Source organism: Delphinapterus leucas, chromosome 1, assembly GCF_059928025.1.
Source record: "Delphinapterus leucas isolate spDelLeu-1000000601 "Yukka" chromosome 1, BTC_Dleu_Yukka2, whole genome shotgun sequence".
Taxonomy (NCBI): Eukaryota; Metazoa; Chordata; class Mammalia; order Artiodactyla; family Monodontidae; genus Delphinapterus; species Delphinapterus leucas.
The window spans coordinates 41,700,242-41,718,345 of NC_143129.1; the positions used below are offsets into that span (position 1 = coordinate 41,700,242).

An 18,104-nucleotide genomic window follows, 5' to 3' on the forward strand; every position below is an offset into this window, starting at 1 on the left:
TGATCTGTTCTTTTAACTGAACATCTTGTCAGGTCTCTCCCTTGCACATAGGGCCAGAAGTAGAACTGGGAATCCTGTCCCTTGGCATATTCCCCTTACTTTTCCTGGGCCTCCTTGCCTCCGAGGACACACAATTTAACACAAAGAGTAATAAATTCCAAATTAGGAGACCTAGGTTGATGTCTCCATCCTGCCACCAACTGTCTCCTTGATCTCCATGTTGCTTCCCTGGGCCTTAGTACTCACACATCAGTAATAACAGTAGAAAGAGATACTGTTTTTTGAGGAAGATCTGTCATTTACTGGCTGGGGGAACTTGGGAAAACCATTCAACCTCTAAGCTTAAGTTTCTTCATCAGAAAACTGGGTTATAAGACCTGCCTCAAAGAGGTAATAATTTATCCAACACATACTTATTAAAAGCTTACTATGAGCTGGGCTCCATTCCAGGCATGTGTAATATAGGGGTAGATAAGACAGACAAAATTCTTGCCCTCAAAAAGCTTATATTCTTAGTGGAATTTTATGAGAATTACATGACAATAAGTATAATATATATGTATTAATATATATATAACATATGTTATATATATTATGATTATAATGTATAGAGCATTTAATATCTAAGTCCAGGTACTAGGCTTAGGATACGCTCTACATTATCATTATAATAGTTATTAGGTTGAATTATAAGACAAGGCCAATATCAGACCAGTCTTAATTTTTAATTTTTATTTTATTGAATTACAGTTGATTTACAATGTTGTGTTAGTTTCTGGTATGCAGCAAAGTGATTCAGATATATATATACTTTTTCCTATTCTTTTCCATTATGGTTTATTGATGTTGAATATAGTTCCCTGTGCTATACAGTAGGACCTTGTTATTTATCAATCCTATATATAATAGTTTGCATCTGCTAGTCCCAACTTTCCAATCCCATTCTTCTCCCACCCTGCCCTTTTCTCTTGACAATCAAGTATGTTGTCTATGTCTGTGAGTCTGTTTGTTTCATAGATAAGTTCGTTTGTAATATCAGACCAACCTTGACCTACACAGATGGAAATTGCATGTGGTTCAACCTAGCAATATTTTTACTATCCTTGATTCCTCCTCTCCCTAACCTACACATTTAATCAGTCTCCAAACATTTAAAAAATGTATTTAGATTCTCTCAAGTCCACACACGTCTCTCTCTCTCTCTCTCTCTCTCTCTCTCTGCTGCTACTAGCTCAAGCCAAGGTTAAATCTCTTTCTGGGACTACTTCAATGGCTGGATTCCCCGTCTCCAGTCTTACCTGCCTCAAGTCCATTTTCAAGTGTGCCTCTCTAATCTCATTGCTCCTTGCTAAAAGCTTTCATAACGCCTTGCTTTTGGATGAAGTCCTAACTCCCTAACATGACCAATCTTACTTCTGACCTCCAACCAGCTTATCTTTCACTCTTGTGTCCCCATTCTCCTCTCTTGCTCTAATTTTAGGCCATTTGGTAATTACTGATTGGTTTGTATGTCTCCATTTTCAGGTACAGCTAAGCCTGAGATCCTGTGGTTTTAGGATACAATATAAAGAAGGAACAATTTGAAATCAACATGTTCATTCAATAGTCATCAAGTGTTTGCTGAGCACCTACCAGGAACCAGTGAGTGTTGGGAGCACGAAGTTGAACAAGGAGCTCTCAGGCCAGGGGGAGATACAGATATGTAACTCAAAAAATTGCAATTCATGGGCTTCCCTGGTGGCGCAGTGGTTGAGAGTCCGCCTGCCGATGCAGGGGACACGGGTTCGTGCCCCGGTCCGGGAGGATCCCACATGCCGCGGAGCGGCTGGGCCCGTGAGCCACGGCCGCTGGGCCTGCGCGTCCGGAGCCTGTGCTCCGCGACGGGAGAGGCCACAACAGTGAGAGGCCCGTGTCCCGAGGAAAAAAAAAAAAAGTTAAAGTGCTATGCCCTGGATCCCCCCCTAGTCTTGGGAAAACTGGGACAACCTACACCGATGGGGACTTGTAGAGCAGGCATTTGGACCTAGCTCTCAAACCCAGAGTTCTCTCTGAGGGTTTGGTTTGTTTATTCCTTTTTCCTACATGTGGCAGTATCCCAGGTGAATATGAATGTAAAGTATACCGAGCCTATTGATTGGAACGTAGGAAAAAAATCAGTAAGCGGTAACGATTACCAGTGCTGTACCAAGGCATCCTGGAACCTAAGGCAAACAGGAAAGATGTACACCTCTCTATATATGCTTTTTTAAAATTTTTATTGGAGTATAGTTGATTTACAATGTTGTTTTAGTTTTAGGTGTACAGCAAAATGGCTCAGTTATACATATACATATATCCACTCTTTTTTAGATTCTTTTCCCATATAGGCCATTACGGAGTATTGAGTAGAGTTCCCTGTGCTGTACAGTAGGTCCTTATTCGTTATCTATTTTATGTATAGTATTGAGTATAGGTCAATCCCAATCTCCCAATTTATCCCTCCTCCCCTTACACCCTGGTAACCATAAGTTTGTTTTCTACATCTGTGAGTCTACTTCTGTTCTGTAAATAGTTTCATTCGTACTCTTCAGCATATGTTTTTATTATTTTATGTGTATTATTTTCCCAAGACATTAAGGTAGTTGAAAATTATTGAAAATTTGATAATTAGCTGCATTACAACTCACATTATTTTTAAGTTTAAGTATGTTATTTATGTCCCAAACAGAATTTATTATAATTTTACTTTCCTGGTTTTAAGGGAAGAGAACTCATCACTAATATTTTCATCATATACTTCTGATACATAAAAACATAGATATGGATATAGATACATAGATAGATATAGACGGATGGATAAACATATGTAGATATAGATGGCTAGATAGATGATGTATAGATAGATAGATAGACAGATAGGGGCACTCATTTCCCCTTTTGTCCTGGGTTTCCATATGGCTCAGCATGACCCTGTCAGATTCTGTCTTTATTTAAATTGTTAATCTTCTGTTCATCATGGATTGTTTTCATTAATTTTGCTACTGCATTAAAATATTATTTATCTTGATTACTGAGACTTTTGTCTCCTTAAAATTTGTGCCTGAGGTGAGTGTTTCACTCTCCTCTCCCTAATCTCAGCGCATTATCATTTTACCTTAAAACTCAGCAACTACTAGAAAGTGCCCTCTTACAGAGCAAGCCTCATCCCAAGAAGGGATGAGTTCCTTCCCACCTTTTTCCTCTTTCTTTTGGGATGGCTTACTTGATCCTCAGCCTCAGTTACAAGGCTAGGAAAACGCATACTCTTGGATTAGTCCCAGGTATGCCTGACTGCTGCCTTCCTGCAGAGGGCGCTGTGGAGTCCAGGTACCCCAGGAGGGTGGAGAAGTGTTAGGTGGAATTAGGCAGATTGCCCATCAGAACTTGCCTTTCCCCGGCAGAAGGACTGTTATGAAATCATCGACTTTCTATTTGTCTTCGGGGCTGAAATAAATCTACTATCCTCAAATAACCAATCTGATCTCAGACAAATGCCAAATAGAGCTAAGTTCCTCTGCCCTGGGGATGGACGTAAAATCCAGACAATTTCCCCAAAATGTTTTTGGTGGCTTGGCAACAGCTTCTATGAGGTTCAGTTTTCCCCCAGTCCCTCTGTGGGTCTAAGGGGACCAGAAGGGTGAGCTACATTGGCATTCTGGAAGGGAAGACTATATACATCAACTCGCAAAAACAAGTTCTGACATTTTCCCTGAAATGTCATCCTCTATCTACTCATTGCAAGTGCCTGCTGCTCCAGGCCTTTCCTGCTGGGCAATAACGATGGGGCTGGGATGCGGAGAGAATAAAGGAGCCAGGACCTGTAGCACCAACTCATACTCAGACCCTGAACAAGCACCTGAAGCCTTCTCTTCTCTTTTTCTTAGTAAGTTGGATGAATGTGCCAGACCATCTGAAGTCAGATGAAGCTATTAAGTTTCACCAGGGGACATCGGGGACTGGGGGAGGCATGTCCCTAGTGACAGGATTGGCTTCTTAAGGCATGAGACGGGGAAATCAATAAGTCATGCTCTTTCCTTTGAATTCTTAGCTCCTGTGGTCTCCAGAATCTGGCTCCAGAATCTCCTGTGGTCTCCAGAATGAAAGGCTCTGGTCTTCCCCTCTGCCTTCTTTCTGCTGTGTTTTATGTCTTCTGGACACCTTCTGCCAGGTTGAAGACACTCCATTTGGGAAGCTGTGTGATCACCACAAGTCTTCAGGCAATTCGAAGTGGATTTTCAGAGATACAGGACAGAGTGCTATGTGAGGGAGGGACCCCACCTTTCGCTTTGTGACTGCCTCCCCACTTTTCTACTTATTTTTCTCTGTCTCCCAGCAGTGGGATCACAAAAAGAGGCAGACTGGGGACTCCTTACCAGGAGGATGTGTTCCCAGGAAATATCTGTAGTTCATAATTCAAAAGTGTTTTGGAGAGAGACTCTGCCCACTGTGCCATGGCAGGGAGGGGATGGGAGGTCTGGAGGTCTAAGATCCTGGCAACAGTTACTGACCGGTACTTTTTCATCTTGCCTTCCTCTGTTTAGCAACCCAAAGATGAAATCATTGACCTCAGAATCTTGAGGAAGACTCAGCCTTTGCAAGACACAAAGGTACATGCTTGGTCTGTATGATTTCTGGGAGGAAATATGAGTCGGGGGAATCTCCATCACCCTTGTCCCTGGACACCCTCCACCCACCAACACGCCAGTCTTCTTTGTAGCCTGCAGGTCAGTGCTGCCGCCTCCGCCATATACTGAGACTCTACCTGGACAGGGTATTCAAAAACTAACAGACCCCTGACCACCGTATCCTCCAGAAGATCAGCGGTCTCGCCAACTCTTTTCTTACCATCAAGAAGGACCTCTGTCTCTGTGTGACTAAGGGTCTTGGGTAAAAGGATCCACGTCAGCACATAGCTTCAATGACTTAGCAATCAGGCTCATTCTTAGCCCCATTTAATGGATGGAAGAACTGAGTCCAAGAGTTCTAATAATCTGTGTTGAGCCATGTGACTAGGTAATAAGAACTCAGTTATATTTACTTTTGAATACAAGCTCCATGCAAAATGTCTACAGAACTATAAAGTGCTACCTATTTGATGTCACTGATAACTTCCTAGTATCCATGAAATTATGCTTCTTCTGTAGGTGAGTTATCCTGCGGCATACTAGTGCATACTGAGTCCAGGCAGATAATCAGCAGACAACCGGACTCGATCTCAAGATAGGACCTAGGAATCCAATTCTCTTTCCCATGGGGGCTCTCTGGAGGGAGCTAGACTAGAACTGGGTTGGGGGGTGTAGGCCAGATGGGATACAGTGATCACAAACTCTTTCAGTGCTGCCTGTTTCTAAAAAGAAACAATGAGCTCTATATGCTTCCTCTTCTAGCTGGTGATCAGTTTAATGACCCTAAATAAGGAGGTCTGAAAAGACTTCTATAGGTGAAAGGATAGAACTTCCACCTACTTCGTGTCAATGGCAAGGGCAGAAAATCAGAATCTTTAATAAAATCTATCATTCTTTGGTATTCTTTTCAGCATGCCCATATGACATGCCCTAGTGGGGAGGAAGCAATGGAGAAATACAGCCAGCTTATGAGCCACTTCGAAGAGGTATATGCAGTTTTGGCCTTGGTTGGGATGAGTGTGTTTTTAGAACTGAGATCATAGATGGGTGTGATAGATGTTCATACTCAAAGAAATGTTACAGCCCTCAGGTTAATGGCCCTCTGAGGTCATGTGGACTGTCCCTCTTCTTTAACCCAGGGGATACCCATTCAGGCTCTAGAAGGGTGCTGTCTCTGCAAGATGCTCTGGGAGTCAAGAAGGAATAGCCATGATTCCATCAAGTCACTCCAGAGACATCTGAACTTTCCAGCTACACAAACTAGAGGCGATAGTTTTCCGACATTCACACACTTGTACATACCCTCAAAAATAATCACTCACAATTTCATGCATGCCCATGCCATGCTGTTTCTCACCTCAATGCCTTTATACATCTGCCAGGAAGGCCGGAGTCTGCTCCACACTCACTAATTCCTACTCATCCTTTAAGACTCAGCCTAGGCATCACCTCCAGGAAGGCACTGGCTACTTCTCTCAGAGTTAAGTGCTCCAGTCATCCTGTGGGGGCTCCATCATCTATTTACCACACTACATTTTAATTGCCTGCTTCTGCCTGTCTCCCTCACTCAACTGTGAATTCCCTGTGGGTAGTGACGGTGTCATTCATTTCTGAGTCCCTAGCCAGCCCAATGCTTACTTAGCACAATAAATATTTGTTCCATTGAAGGATGCACAGTAGGCAACCCATACACACACACACATACACACACACACACACACAGACACACACCTTTCTTTAAAAAACAGCCTAATTACTTTGATCTCTGTGATTCAAGAGGCTTGAGTTGTAGTCCCAATTCTGCTACCCCCCGGGCCTCAGTTTCTCTATGTAAGACTAGGGTGATTGGAATCAATGATTTTTCCTCCCTCTTGTGAGATCTTGAGGTTCCATAATGTCTCTCGAGCTCTTCATTTTGAAAACGATGCTCTGTTTACAATCTCCAATAGACCTACCAGTGAAAGGAGAGGATTAACCTTGGAGCCCACATTGTCTCTTTATGAGTTGCTCACCACTTCACTTGGTATCTTCCAGCTTCAGCCTCAGGCAGCAGTGGTGAAGGCTTTGGGGGAGCTAGACATTCTCCTGAGCTGGATGGAGGAGATGGACTAGGAAGAAAGTGATACTTCTGAGAGTATTCTGGGCCCAGGCTCCCAGCCCTCAGTACCCAGGAGACATGACCCCAAACCAGCATCTCTTTGTTTTATAATTTAGTGCTGGTCACTGTGTATATTATTTATTTATTATTTGTTTCCTTATTGTGATTATCTTCATGTGTTCCTATTCTTAATCTAGAGTTTTATCAGATTTTAATAAGATCTTTTTTACTGTTGGGTGTATTTATTAGTTAATATATTTATTTTTGCTATTTAACTTATTTATTTTTATATTTGAAGATGAGACTTTTAAAAACAATTCACAGATTATATTTATAACCCAACTAGAGCAGGTTTTTCATAGAGTAAACAAACCTTCTAAATTCTAGAGGAGTGGCTAGAATTTTATTAAATTAAGGACATGTTTACTGACCACCAGTGCTTTAAGAGATACTTAAAACTGAACCAATGGCTACTAAGCGTGGGTTGTGGAAGAAGAACTTCTGATGTGAAATTACAGGCTTGTCTTACAATTACTGACCACCCCTACTCAACTCCCAAACCCTAGACTTGTGTATCTTCCATTTATGGAATCCTCTGGGTCCAGAATGTATTTTTACAAATAAAGTTTTCTCCGTATGATATCTGCTTGGAGTTTGAAAATGCTTCAGGAGTAGAAACACAGGTGGGGATGAGCTTGAATCTCATATTACGTAGGGACCTCTTGCTTCTTTGGGGAAGGAAGATGCCAGTGAGAACCTGGGCCTTCTCTCCCCTACCAAATGCATCCCCAGCTCTATCTCCTAAATCACCCACAGCTCTGATCCCATGACTCTGCCCTCCACATAAAAGGACTGTGACTGGGTGAAGGGCATCAGTCCTCTCTGCTTCCTCCTTGCTGGTGTTGAGCACTCTCCTCTCTGTACCACTGTTTTCCTTCTCATTTCAGGCTCTCATACTTCTGTGTCAGAGGTCTTCATTGCAACACAAAGTATAATGGGCAGGAAGCTCTATTATAAGGGCTAAGAATGCACAGGGGCAAAGTGTACTTCCCGAGCCCTGCCCAGGGAGGTGCATGAGCCCTCTTTTGAGGTCCTTCCATTTTGGATTCTGGCCAGCCTCATGGTATAGGTTGCTCCTGGATTAAGTCTTTGAGTTTGGAAACAACGATTAAGTCAGTGTTCTCGTTCCAGGTCCCTTTCATGCTGAGCTTCCCTGGGCTTGAAGGAGCCACAATTCTGGCCTGGACTGCTTGCCTCCTTCCTCCCCAGCTCACTCTGAATAGCACCTCAGCTTAGCAGTTTAGTTTCCACAGTTTCAGAAACAGCAGACTGATGCTCCTATAGTGAGCTTTCCCACTGCTTCTGGTTTCTGCTCCCAGCCCTCATCCTCAGCCCTGATGAAGTTTAAATAATTTTATTGATTTTTTTCTCATTATTAAGTAACAACTACCCAGTAGAGAAATTTTGGAAAATACAAAAAATATAAAGAAGAAAATGAAAATCACTCATAATCCTATCACCCATAGATAACCATTCTGAAATATTTAGGTGGTTTTTTAAAATTTTTTATTTATTTTTGGCGGCGTTGGGTCTTTGTTGCTGCACGCAGGCTTTCTCTAGTTGTGGCGAGCGGGGGCTACTCTTCGTTGCGGTGCGCGGGCTTCTTGTTTCTCACTGAGGTGGCTTCTCTTGTTGCTGAGCACGGGGTCTAGGCGCGTGGGCTTCAGTAGTTGTGGCACACGGGCTCAGTAGTTGCGGCTCGTGGGCTCTAGAGCGCAGGCTGTAGAGCGCAGCCTCAGTAGTTGTGGCTCACAGGCTTAGTTGCTCCATGGCATGTGGGATCTTCCCAGACTAGGGATCGAACCTGTGTCCCCTACATTGGCAGGCAGAGTCTTAACCACTGCACCACCAGGGAAATCCCTAGGTGTGTTTTTCTCCAGATCTTTTATCTTGGATTCAAATCATGATTCAATTCTGATTACCTGATTGATTTGGGCTGTAAAATTTAACCTAGGAACCTCTGGAAAACAAGATGATAACACCTACTTTTCAGGATGATGGAAGAGATGGTCTTTTATGTTCCTTTGAAACAGGGCATTTTTGCTTTTATACTCTCCATTATGATCACCCTTCTTCTATCAGATTTTCCAGTTGCCTGTCTTCTGGTTTCCCTGACCAGTCTGACGAACGACTCAGCTTTAACTCTCAAGGCACAGTTGCAAAGTCAACTTCACTGATCTCAGTGTTAAAATTAGAACCAACATGAGACATGCTGAGGGCGTATCTCAGGTTGACCCACAGAACTGAGGATGAAGCTCCTCCCTTCGTTTTCTGGGAAGCATTTCTGATTCTTCTGAGACTCTGGGCCATGGGAAGCCTTGGTCTTTTGGAACTCCACATTACCATGTAACCACTCCTTGACTGTTTATTCCTCTCCCCTGCAGGACCCTTCTCCTCCTCCAAGTCATTTTTCTGGTCTCTGCTTGACCTACCACAGTACCAACAATGGGGAATTCAGCAGTGGAGAGTCAAACCAGTTTGGAGACTAAGACAAAACTTCATGAAGGTGGGCCGTTAAGGGACAGACTCTAAAGAATAGTTTACAATTGTCACTTTCAATTCTAACAGTGAAAATGATCGTTGTCATTTATTAAGTACTTCTCATGTGCCAGGCACTGTTCTGGAAGCTTCACATACATTATCTTATTTAATCCTTAAAACAATCCTGTGAGGTAGGTTATTATTACCAGTTTGCAAGGGAAAATGTGCTCAGAGATGGTAATTTGTGCAAGGGCAGAACCAAGCTTTGAGTCCGGACATCCTGCTACCACGGCCCTCTATGCTTTCCCACTCTACTGTCTTCTTTCCCAAAAGTGGCATCTAGTGTTCAGAAGCTCAGTGGGAAGGGATAATAAGTTTGGGCTTCATAGAGACATGAGTGAAAATCCTGATTCGGACACTCACTATTTGGACCAGTGACAGTACTATCCTTAGTTTCTTCACCTGCAAAGTAGGATTATACTACTTATCACGCTGAATTGATGTGAAGACTAAACAAGATTGTCATATCTAACTTGCACAAGCACACGTTAAGTATCAGGTACTGTTTTAAGTGTGTTGCAAGGGCCTGCTCATTTAATTTACACAAGAGCACGATGAGCTAGGTGTCCTTGTTATCCCCATTTTACAGATGAGGAAACTGAAGACCAGAAGGGTAAAGTATCTTGTTCAAGTTTACAGCTAGTAATGGTGAGGGTAAAATATGATAGAGTAGGCAGCCTGGAGAACCGTGCATTTAACTACTTCACTTTGCTGCCTGGCTGGAATGCCCAGTACGTAGAGGGCACTTGATCAATAGAGGCTCTGGATATAGCAGTGCTTCTGCCTGAAGGGGAAAGTGATGAGCCTTCCTGCCAAGCTGTAGCACTAACTATTAACTTCCTGGTGCAACTTATCTCTGTAACATCTGTACTGAACTTCATTTTTCCATGGATCTGAACGTTGTTTCCTCAACAAGCAGAACAAGTTCCTTTGGAGGTGGTAAGATAAATATGCTAAATCTCAGGTTGACCTATCCGTTCTGATTACTCTTAGCTCTTAGACCTTGGATTAAGAATCTTAGACCACTCTACTTCTCTGGGCCTCAGTTTCTGATAAGAGATTGCATGTAGTAATAGACAATGGCTAGACCATGTATAAAAGTAGAACTCTGATCCACAGTCTGCAGCAACCAGCCCAGGAAACCAATCCATTATCTGCAGTAAACAGCCTAGGAAGCCAGTCTGCTATCTGTAAGTCAGACTTGTATGAAATCAGACCACAGTCTCTAGCAACCAGCTCATGAAGCCGAACAATAACTCTTGTAGCCACTGGATCCAAAGGGTCAGGAATTGATTAAAAACCGACAGCTTCCCTAATTTTTGTCCCCACTTCCAGCCTAGCATGAACCAGAAAAGGCCAAATAATGCGCCCCTAACCAATCGTATAGGATGCTCTGCTTCTAGTTAACCTACCGATGGCTTCCCCACACCAGCAGCCTCCAAGCAAGGCATACCTGATGGCTTCTTTGTTTTCTCCTGTAAAGCTTTCCCACTTCTGCAGGCCTTTGAGTCTCTGCCAAAACATGTGATGGTGGCTGACTCCCTTTCTATAACAAGCTCTGAAAAAATAGCCTTTGCCTGTTCTCATTTGGTTGGTCTTCATTTACTCCACACTGCATTCGTAGAATGAAAGAGTTGGGACAGATGATTCTGAACTCTAGAAACTGGATGTGCTATCGCTGTTTCAGGAGATCAGATGTAGCTACTGCTGCCTTAATTACCAGAGGGGTTTGCATGGTTCCTGTAACATCAGTTTTGGATTTAGAATTTTAGGTGAGCATATCTGATTGGAAAGACCTAGGTGATGCCCTAGATGCCAGGGAGACTGGACAAGCCTTCCCTCTGTTGGGGGGTGGGCTCAGAAGGAAGAGCATCCCCTAAACTTAGGAATGAGATCTAGTTGCAGGGTGACTAAAAAGGGTAAAAAAAGTCTGCTGTATCTCTCATTTCCACCGTGCCTTGGGATTGACCCAATTCCCTGTTTTCAAGGATTCATGCCTTCTCCAACATGGTCCAGTATAATTTTGTCTGCCCGTTCTTCTTCCATACAGATGGAGAGCAAACGGACCATTCCCCTGCTGGACTCTTGAGTTCCTGCAGGACAGGACTGTGTCTTTTCAGCTTTTTAGCCTACCCTATCTCAGGAAAAATTACTTTATTGATAAGGACTGAATTCAAAAGCAGGAGAATGGAATGCATTTTTAAAAATTAAAAACAAAAAAAATCTAAATGAAATTGGCTTCTCTACGTGTGTGGCCCTTAGTTAATTTTTTCATGAATTAATGGCTTTGGCTTTTGCTAGAAAATAGATAACACACCCTGCAGACTGGGCCTTGCCAACAGGAGGCAGCAGAACAACAGTTGGTGAAAGAATGAACTAATAGGGCCGCACCCCTAATTCACTGGAAGGTTGGCAGGTTGAACACTCTCCCGTTCAACCCAACCGTCAGGAGCACAATGAATCAGTCACTTAACGGGAAGAGGGTAGGACTCAGAGACCTACCCTCTGAGGCAGGAAGGAGGCAGGAAGCTGTGGATTAAAACCAGAGTGCTAATACCTTTCAGAGTACATTATTTGTCTCACTGAACATTAGAGGTGGGCAAGAATTTACAGATCACTTTACAGGGTAACTGAGGTTCAGAGAGGGAAAGTGAGTTGTCCAAGGTTACACAGTGAGTTATGGCAGAGTTGGCATTAAGACTCAGGTCCCTGTACTTCCAAGATCACTAAATCTCAATTCAATTAAAGAAGAAGTAAAAATCGCCCAGATTGGAAATGAAGAAGTACGACAGTCTTTATTCATAGATGACATGCCTATCCAGGGAGAAATATCCAATGGATTTATGAAAAGCTAGTAGAACTAATAAGAAAGTTTCATTTGGTAGCAGGATATAAGATCAATATACAAAGATCAACTGTATTTCCATGCACCATCAACACACAATTGGAACTTGAAATTTAAAAAAATACTATTTAAAATAACATCAAAAAGTTTGAAATCCTTGGAGATAAATCAAGAACAAAAAATGTAAAACAGCTCTACACTGAAAACTGTAAACCATTGCTGGGAGAAATGGAAGATTATGTAATAATGGAATGATGTACTATATTCATAGGTCTCAATATTATTATGTCAATTTCCCCCAAATTGATCTATAAGTTCAATGCAATCACAATATAAATTTCAGTAGCCTTTTTTTAAAGGTAGAAACGGACAAATCCACTTTAAAATTCATATTAAAAAGCAACAGACCTAAAATAGCCAAAATAACTTTGAAAAAGAACAAAGTTGGAGGATTAATATTATTAGATTTCAAGACTTATATAAAGCAATGGCAATGAAGGCAGTGTGGCATTGGTGTAAAAGCAAATAGATCAATAGAACAGAACGGAAAGTCCAGAAAAAGACCCACACAACTAGGGGCAATTGATTTTCTACAATAGTGCAGAGGTAATTTAGTAGAGATAGAATAATCTTTCAAGAAATGGTGCTAAAATAATTGGATATTGTATAGACAAAAACAAACTTGGATCTATATTTTACTTCATATATACATGTTAACTCAAAATGGACCATCAATCTAAATGTAAAATCTACAACTATAAAATTTCTCAAAGAAAATCTGAGGAAAAAATCCTTCTGACTTTGAGTTAGCCAAAGATGTCTTAGATACAACACCAAAAGGAGAATCCATAAAAAACCAAATTGATAAATCGGACTTCACTAAAGTTAAACACTTCTGCTCTTAAAAAGACACCTAAGAAAATGAAAAGACAACCCATAGTCTGGGAGTAAATATTTGCAAATCCCTATATATAATAAGGGATGTGGGTCCAGAAAATATAAAGAATACTCAAAACTCAAATATAAGAAAACAACCCAATTAAAAATTGGGCAAGAGATTTGAATGGACACCAAAGAAGATAAATATATGCAAAAATAAGAGAAGCACATGAAAAGATGCTCAATATTGTTTGTCATTAAGCATATGCAAATTAAAACCACAGTGAGAGAGAGTTGAAGATGGCAGAGTAGAAGGACGTGCTCTCATTCCCTCTTGCAAGAGCACCGGAATCACAACTAACTGCTGAACAGTCATCGACAGGAAGACACGGGAACTCACCAAAAAAGATACTCCACATCCAAAGACAAAGGAGAAGCCACAATGAGACAGTAGGAGGGGCGCACTCACAATAAAATCAAACCCCACAACTGCTGGGTGGGCGGCTCACAAACTGGAGAACACTGACACCACAGAAGTCCACCCACTGGAGTGAAGGTTCTGAGCTCCACATCAGGCTTCCCAACCTGGGTGTCTGGCAACAGGAGGAGGAATTCCTAGAGAATCAGACTTTGAAGGCTAGCAGGGTTTGATTGTAGGACTTTGACAGGACTTGGGGAAACAGACACTGCACACTTGGAGGGCACACACAAAGTAGTGTGTGCTTCGGGACCTAGGAGAAGGAGCAGTGACCCCACAGGAGACTGAACCAGACCTACCTCCTAGTGTTGGAAGGTCTCTTGCAGAGGCAGGGGGTGGCTGCGTCTCACAGTGAGGACAAGGACACAGGCAGCAGAAGTTCTGGGAAGTACTCCTTGGTGTGAGCCCTCCCAGAGTCCGCCATTAGCCTCACCAAAGAGACCCTGGAGGCTCCAGTGTTGGGTCGCCTCAGGCCAAACAACCAACAAGGAGGGAAACCAGCCCCAACCATGAGCAGACAAGTGGAATAAAGTTTTACTGAGCTCTGCCCACCAGAGCAACAGCCAGCTCTACCCACCACCAGTCCCTCCCATCAGAAAGCTTGCACAAGCCTCTTAGATAGCCTCAATCCCCAGAGGGCAGACAGCAGAAGAAAGAACTACAATCCTGCAGCATGTGGAACAAAAACCACATTCACAGAAAGATAGACAAGATGAAAAGGCAGAGGGCTATGTACCAGATGAAGGAACAAGATAAAACCCCAGAAAAACAACTAAATGAAGTGGAGATAGGCAACCTTCCAGAAAAAGAATTCAGAATAATGATAGTGAAGATGATCCAGGACCTCGGAAAAACAAGGGAGGCAAAGGTCGACACGATGCAAGAAATGTTTAACAAACAAAAAGTCCAGGACCAGATGGCTTCACAGGTGAATTCTATCAAACATTTAGAAAAGAGTTAACACCCATTCTTCTCAAACACTTCCAAAAAATTGCAGAGGGAGGCATACTCTCAAACTCATTCTATGAGGCCACCATCACCCTGATACCAAAACCAGACAAAGATACTACAAAAAAAGAAAATTACAGACCAATATCACTGATGAATATAGATGCAAAAATCCTCAACAAAATACTAGCAAACAGAATCCAACAACACATTAAAAGGATCATACACCATGATCAAGTGGGATTTATCCCAGGGATGCAAGGATTCTACAATGTATGCAAATCAATCAATGTGATAGACCATATTAGCAAGTTGAAAAATAAAAACCATATGATCATCTCAATAGATGCAGAAAAAGCTTTCGACAAAATTCAACACCCATTTATGATAAGAACTCTCCAGAAAGTGGGCATAGATGGAACCTACCTCAACATAATAAAGGCCATATATGACAAACTCACAGAAAGCATCATTCTCAATGGTGAAAAACTGAAAGCATTTCCTCTAAGATCAGGAATGAGACAAGGATGTCCAGTCCTACCACTATTATTCAACATAGTTTTGGAAGTCCTAGCCATGGCAATCAGAGAAGAAAAAGAAATCAAAGGAATACAAATTGGAAAAGAAGAAATAAAATGGTCACTGTTTGCAGATGACATGATACTCTACATAGAGAACCCTAAAGATGCCACCAGAAAACTACTAGAGCTAATGAATGAATTTGGTAAATTTGCAGGATACAAAATTAATGCACAGAAATCTCTTGCATTCCTATACACTAACAATGAAAATTCTGAGAGAGAAATGCTCCCATTTACCATTGCAACAAAAGGAATAAAATACCTAGGAAGAAATCTACCTAGGGAGACAAAAGACCTGTATGCAGAAAACTATAAGACACTGATGAAAGAAATTAAAGATGATACCAACAGATGAAGAGATATACCATATTCTTGGATTGGAAGAATCAATATTGTGAAAATGACTATACTGCCCAAAGCAATCTACAGATTCAATGCAATCCCTATCAAATTACCAATGACATTTTTTACAGAACTAGAACAAAAAGTCTTAAAAGTTGTATGGAGACACAAAAGACCCCAAATAGCCAAAGCAGTCTTGAGGGAAAAAAATGGAGCTGGAGGAATCAGACTCCTTGACTTCAGACTATACTACAAAGCTACAGTAATGAAGACACTATTGTACTGGTACAAAAGCAGAAATATAGATCAATGGAACAGGACAGAAAGCCCAGAGGTAAACCCACGTACCTATGGTCAACTAATCCATGAGAAAGGAGGCAAGGATATACAATGGAGAAAAGACAGTCTCTTCAATAAGTGGTGCTGAGAAAACTGGACAGCTACATGTAAAATAATGAAATTAGAACACTCCCTAACACCATACACAAAAATAAATTCAAAATGAATTAGAGACCTAAATGTAAGACCAGACACTATCAAACTCTTAGAGGAAAACATAGGAAGAACACTCTTTGACATAAATCACAGCAAGATCTTTTTTGATCCACCTCCTAGAATAATGGAAATAAAAACAAAAATAAACTAATGGGGCCTAATGAAACTTAAAAGCTTTTGCGAAGCAAAGGAAACTACAAACAAGACAAAAAGGCAACCCTCAGAATGGGAGAAAATATTTGCAAACAAATCAACGGACAAAGGATTAATTTCCAAAATATATAAACAGCTCACGCAGCTCAATATTAAAAAACAAACAACCCAATCCAAAAATGGGCAGAAGACCTAAATAGACATTTCTCCAAAGAAGACATACAGATGGCCAAGAGGCACATGAAAAGTTGCTCAACATCACTAATTATTAGAGAAAAGCAAATCAAAACTACAATGACGTATCACATCACACCAGTTAGAATGAGCGTCATCAGAAAATCTACAAACAACAAATGCTGGAGGGGATGTGGAGAAAAGGGAACCCTCTTGCACTGTTGGTGGGAATGTAAATTGATACAGCCACTCTGGAGAACAGTATGGAGGTTCCTTAAAAAACTAAAAATAGAATTACCATATGATCCAGCAATCCCACTACTGGGCATATACCCAGAGAAAACCATAATTCAAAAAGACACATGCACCCCAATATTCATTACAGCACTATTTACAATAGCCAGGTCATGGAATCAACCTCATTGCCCATTGACAGATGAATGGATAAAGGAGATGTGGTATATATATACAATGGAGTATTAGCCATAAAAAGGAAAAAAATTGGGTCATTTATAGAGATGTGGATGGACCTACAGACTGTAATACAGAGTGAAGTAAGAGAGAAAAACACATATCATATATTAACTCACATATGTGGAACCTAGAAAAATGGTACAGATGAATTGTTTTGCAGGGTAGAAATTGAGACACAGATGTACAGAACAAACATATGGGCACCAAGGGGGGAAAGCGGCAGGGTGGAGGGGTGGTGGTGTGATGATTTGGGAGATTGGGATTGACATATATACACTAATATATATAAAAATGGATAACTCATAAGAACGTGCTGTATAAAAAAATAAATAAAATTCAAAACAAACAAACAAACAAACAAAAAACCCACAGTGAGATACCACACTATACCTGTTAGAATGGCTAAAATTAAAAAGACTGACCGGGCTTCCCTGGTGGCGCAGTGGTTGAGAGTCCGCCTGCCGATGCAAGGGACACGGGTTCGTGCCCCGGTCCGGGAGGATCCCACATACCGTGGAGCGGCTGGGCCCGTGAGCCATGGCCGCTGAGCCTGCGCGTCTAGAGCCTGTGCTCCGCAACGGGAGAGGCCACAACAGTGAGAGGCCCACATACTGCCAAAAAAAAAAAAAAAAGACTGACCATATCATATGCTAGGGAAAGGTGTGGAGGAAATGAAACTCATATGGGCTGTTGGGAATATACAATGATACAACCACTTTGAAAATAGTTTGGCAGTTTTTGAAGAAGTTGAAGAAACAGCTGCCATATGACCCAGTCATTCCATTCCTAGGTATTTATCCAAGAGAAAAGAAAGCATATGTTCATGAAAAGACTTGTACATAAATGTTCATGGAAGGTTTATTTTTAATAGCCCCAAATTTGAAACAACCTGAATGTCTACCAACAAACAAATGGTTAAACTGTGATGAATATGTTCATTATCTTGATGATGGTGATGGTTTCCAGTTGTACACATATGCTATAACTTGTCATATTGTACATTTTAAATGTGCAGTTTATCGCATGACACTTGTATATCAGTAAAGTTCTTTAAAAATAATTCAATTTGAGGTAATTTCTCTTTCTAGGCTTTGTGGAGGTTAGAGGCATATAAAGAGAGTGAGGTTGGTAGGACAAGTCACTGCCAGCAACATAAGACTCAATGTAATTAAGGAAAGACCTCTATGTGGGGAGATGAGGGAAGGCTTTCTGAAGGAGGGATCCTTGAATTAGACCACGAAGGATGAGCAAGGATGTTAGTGAGTGGCATAAAAAGACAAAGGACCTGAAGTCCTGCTACCCCAGGGATGTGGTTCTGTCCTGTGCTAATATCAATATTCTCACACGTATAGCGTATGGCAGTTCAAAATACCTTTATTTAACTTATTTATTT

At 41.5% G+C, this 18,104-nt stretch overlaps 1 protein-coding gene across 1 annotated transcript; it reads left to right on the plus strand.

The window, feature by feature from the left end:
• The first annotated feature begins 3,242 nt into the window (after positions 1–3,242).
• Positions 3,243–6,833, plus strand: IL20 (interleukin 20). Its single transcript, XM_089908784.1, is given in 5 exon segments — positions 3,243–4,271; positions 4,560–4,625; positions 4,736–4,888; positions 5,555–5,629; positions 6,678–6,833. Coding segments are annotated over 5 exon segments (528 nt in total). The 5' UTR covers positions 3,243–4,115; the 3' UTR covers positions 6,756–6,833.
• Positions 6,834–18,104: the final 11,271 nt, after the last annotated feature.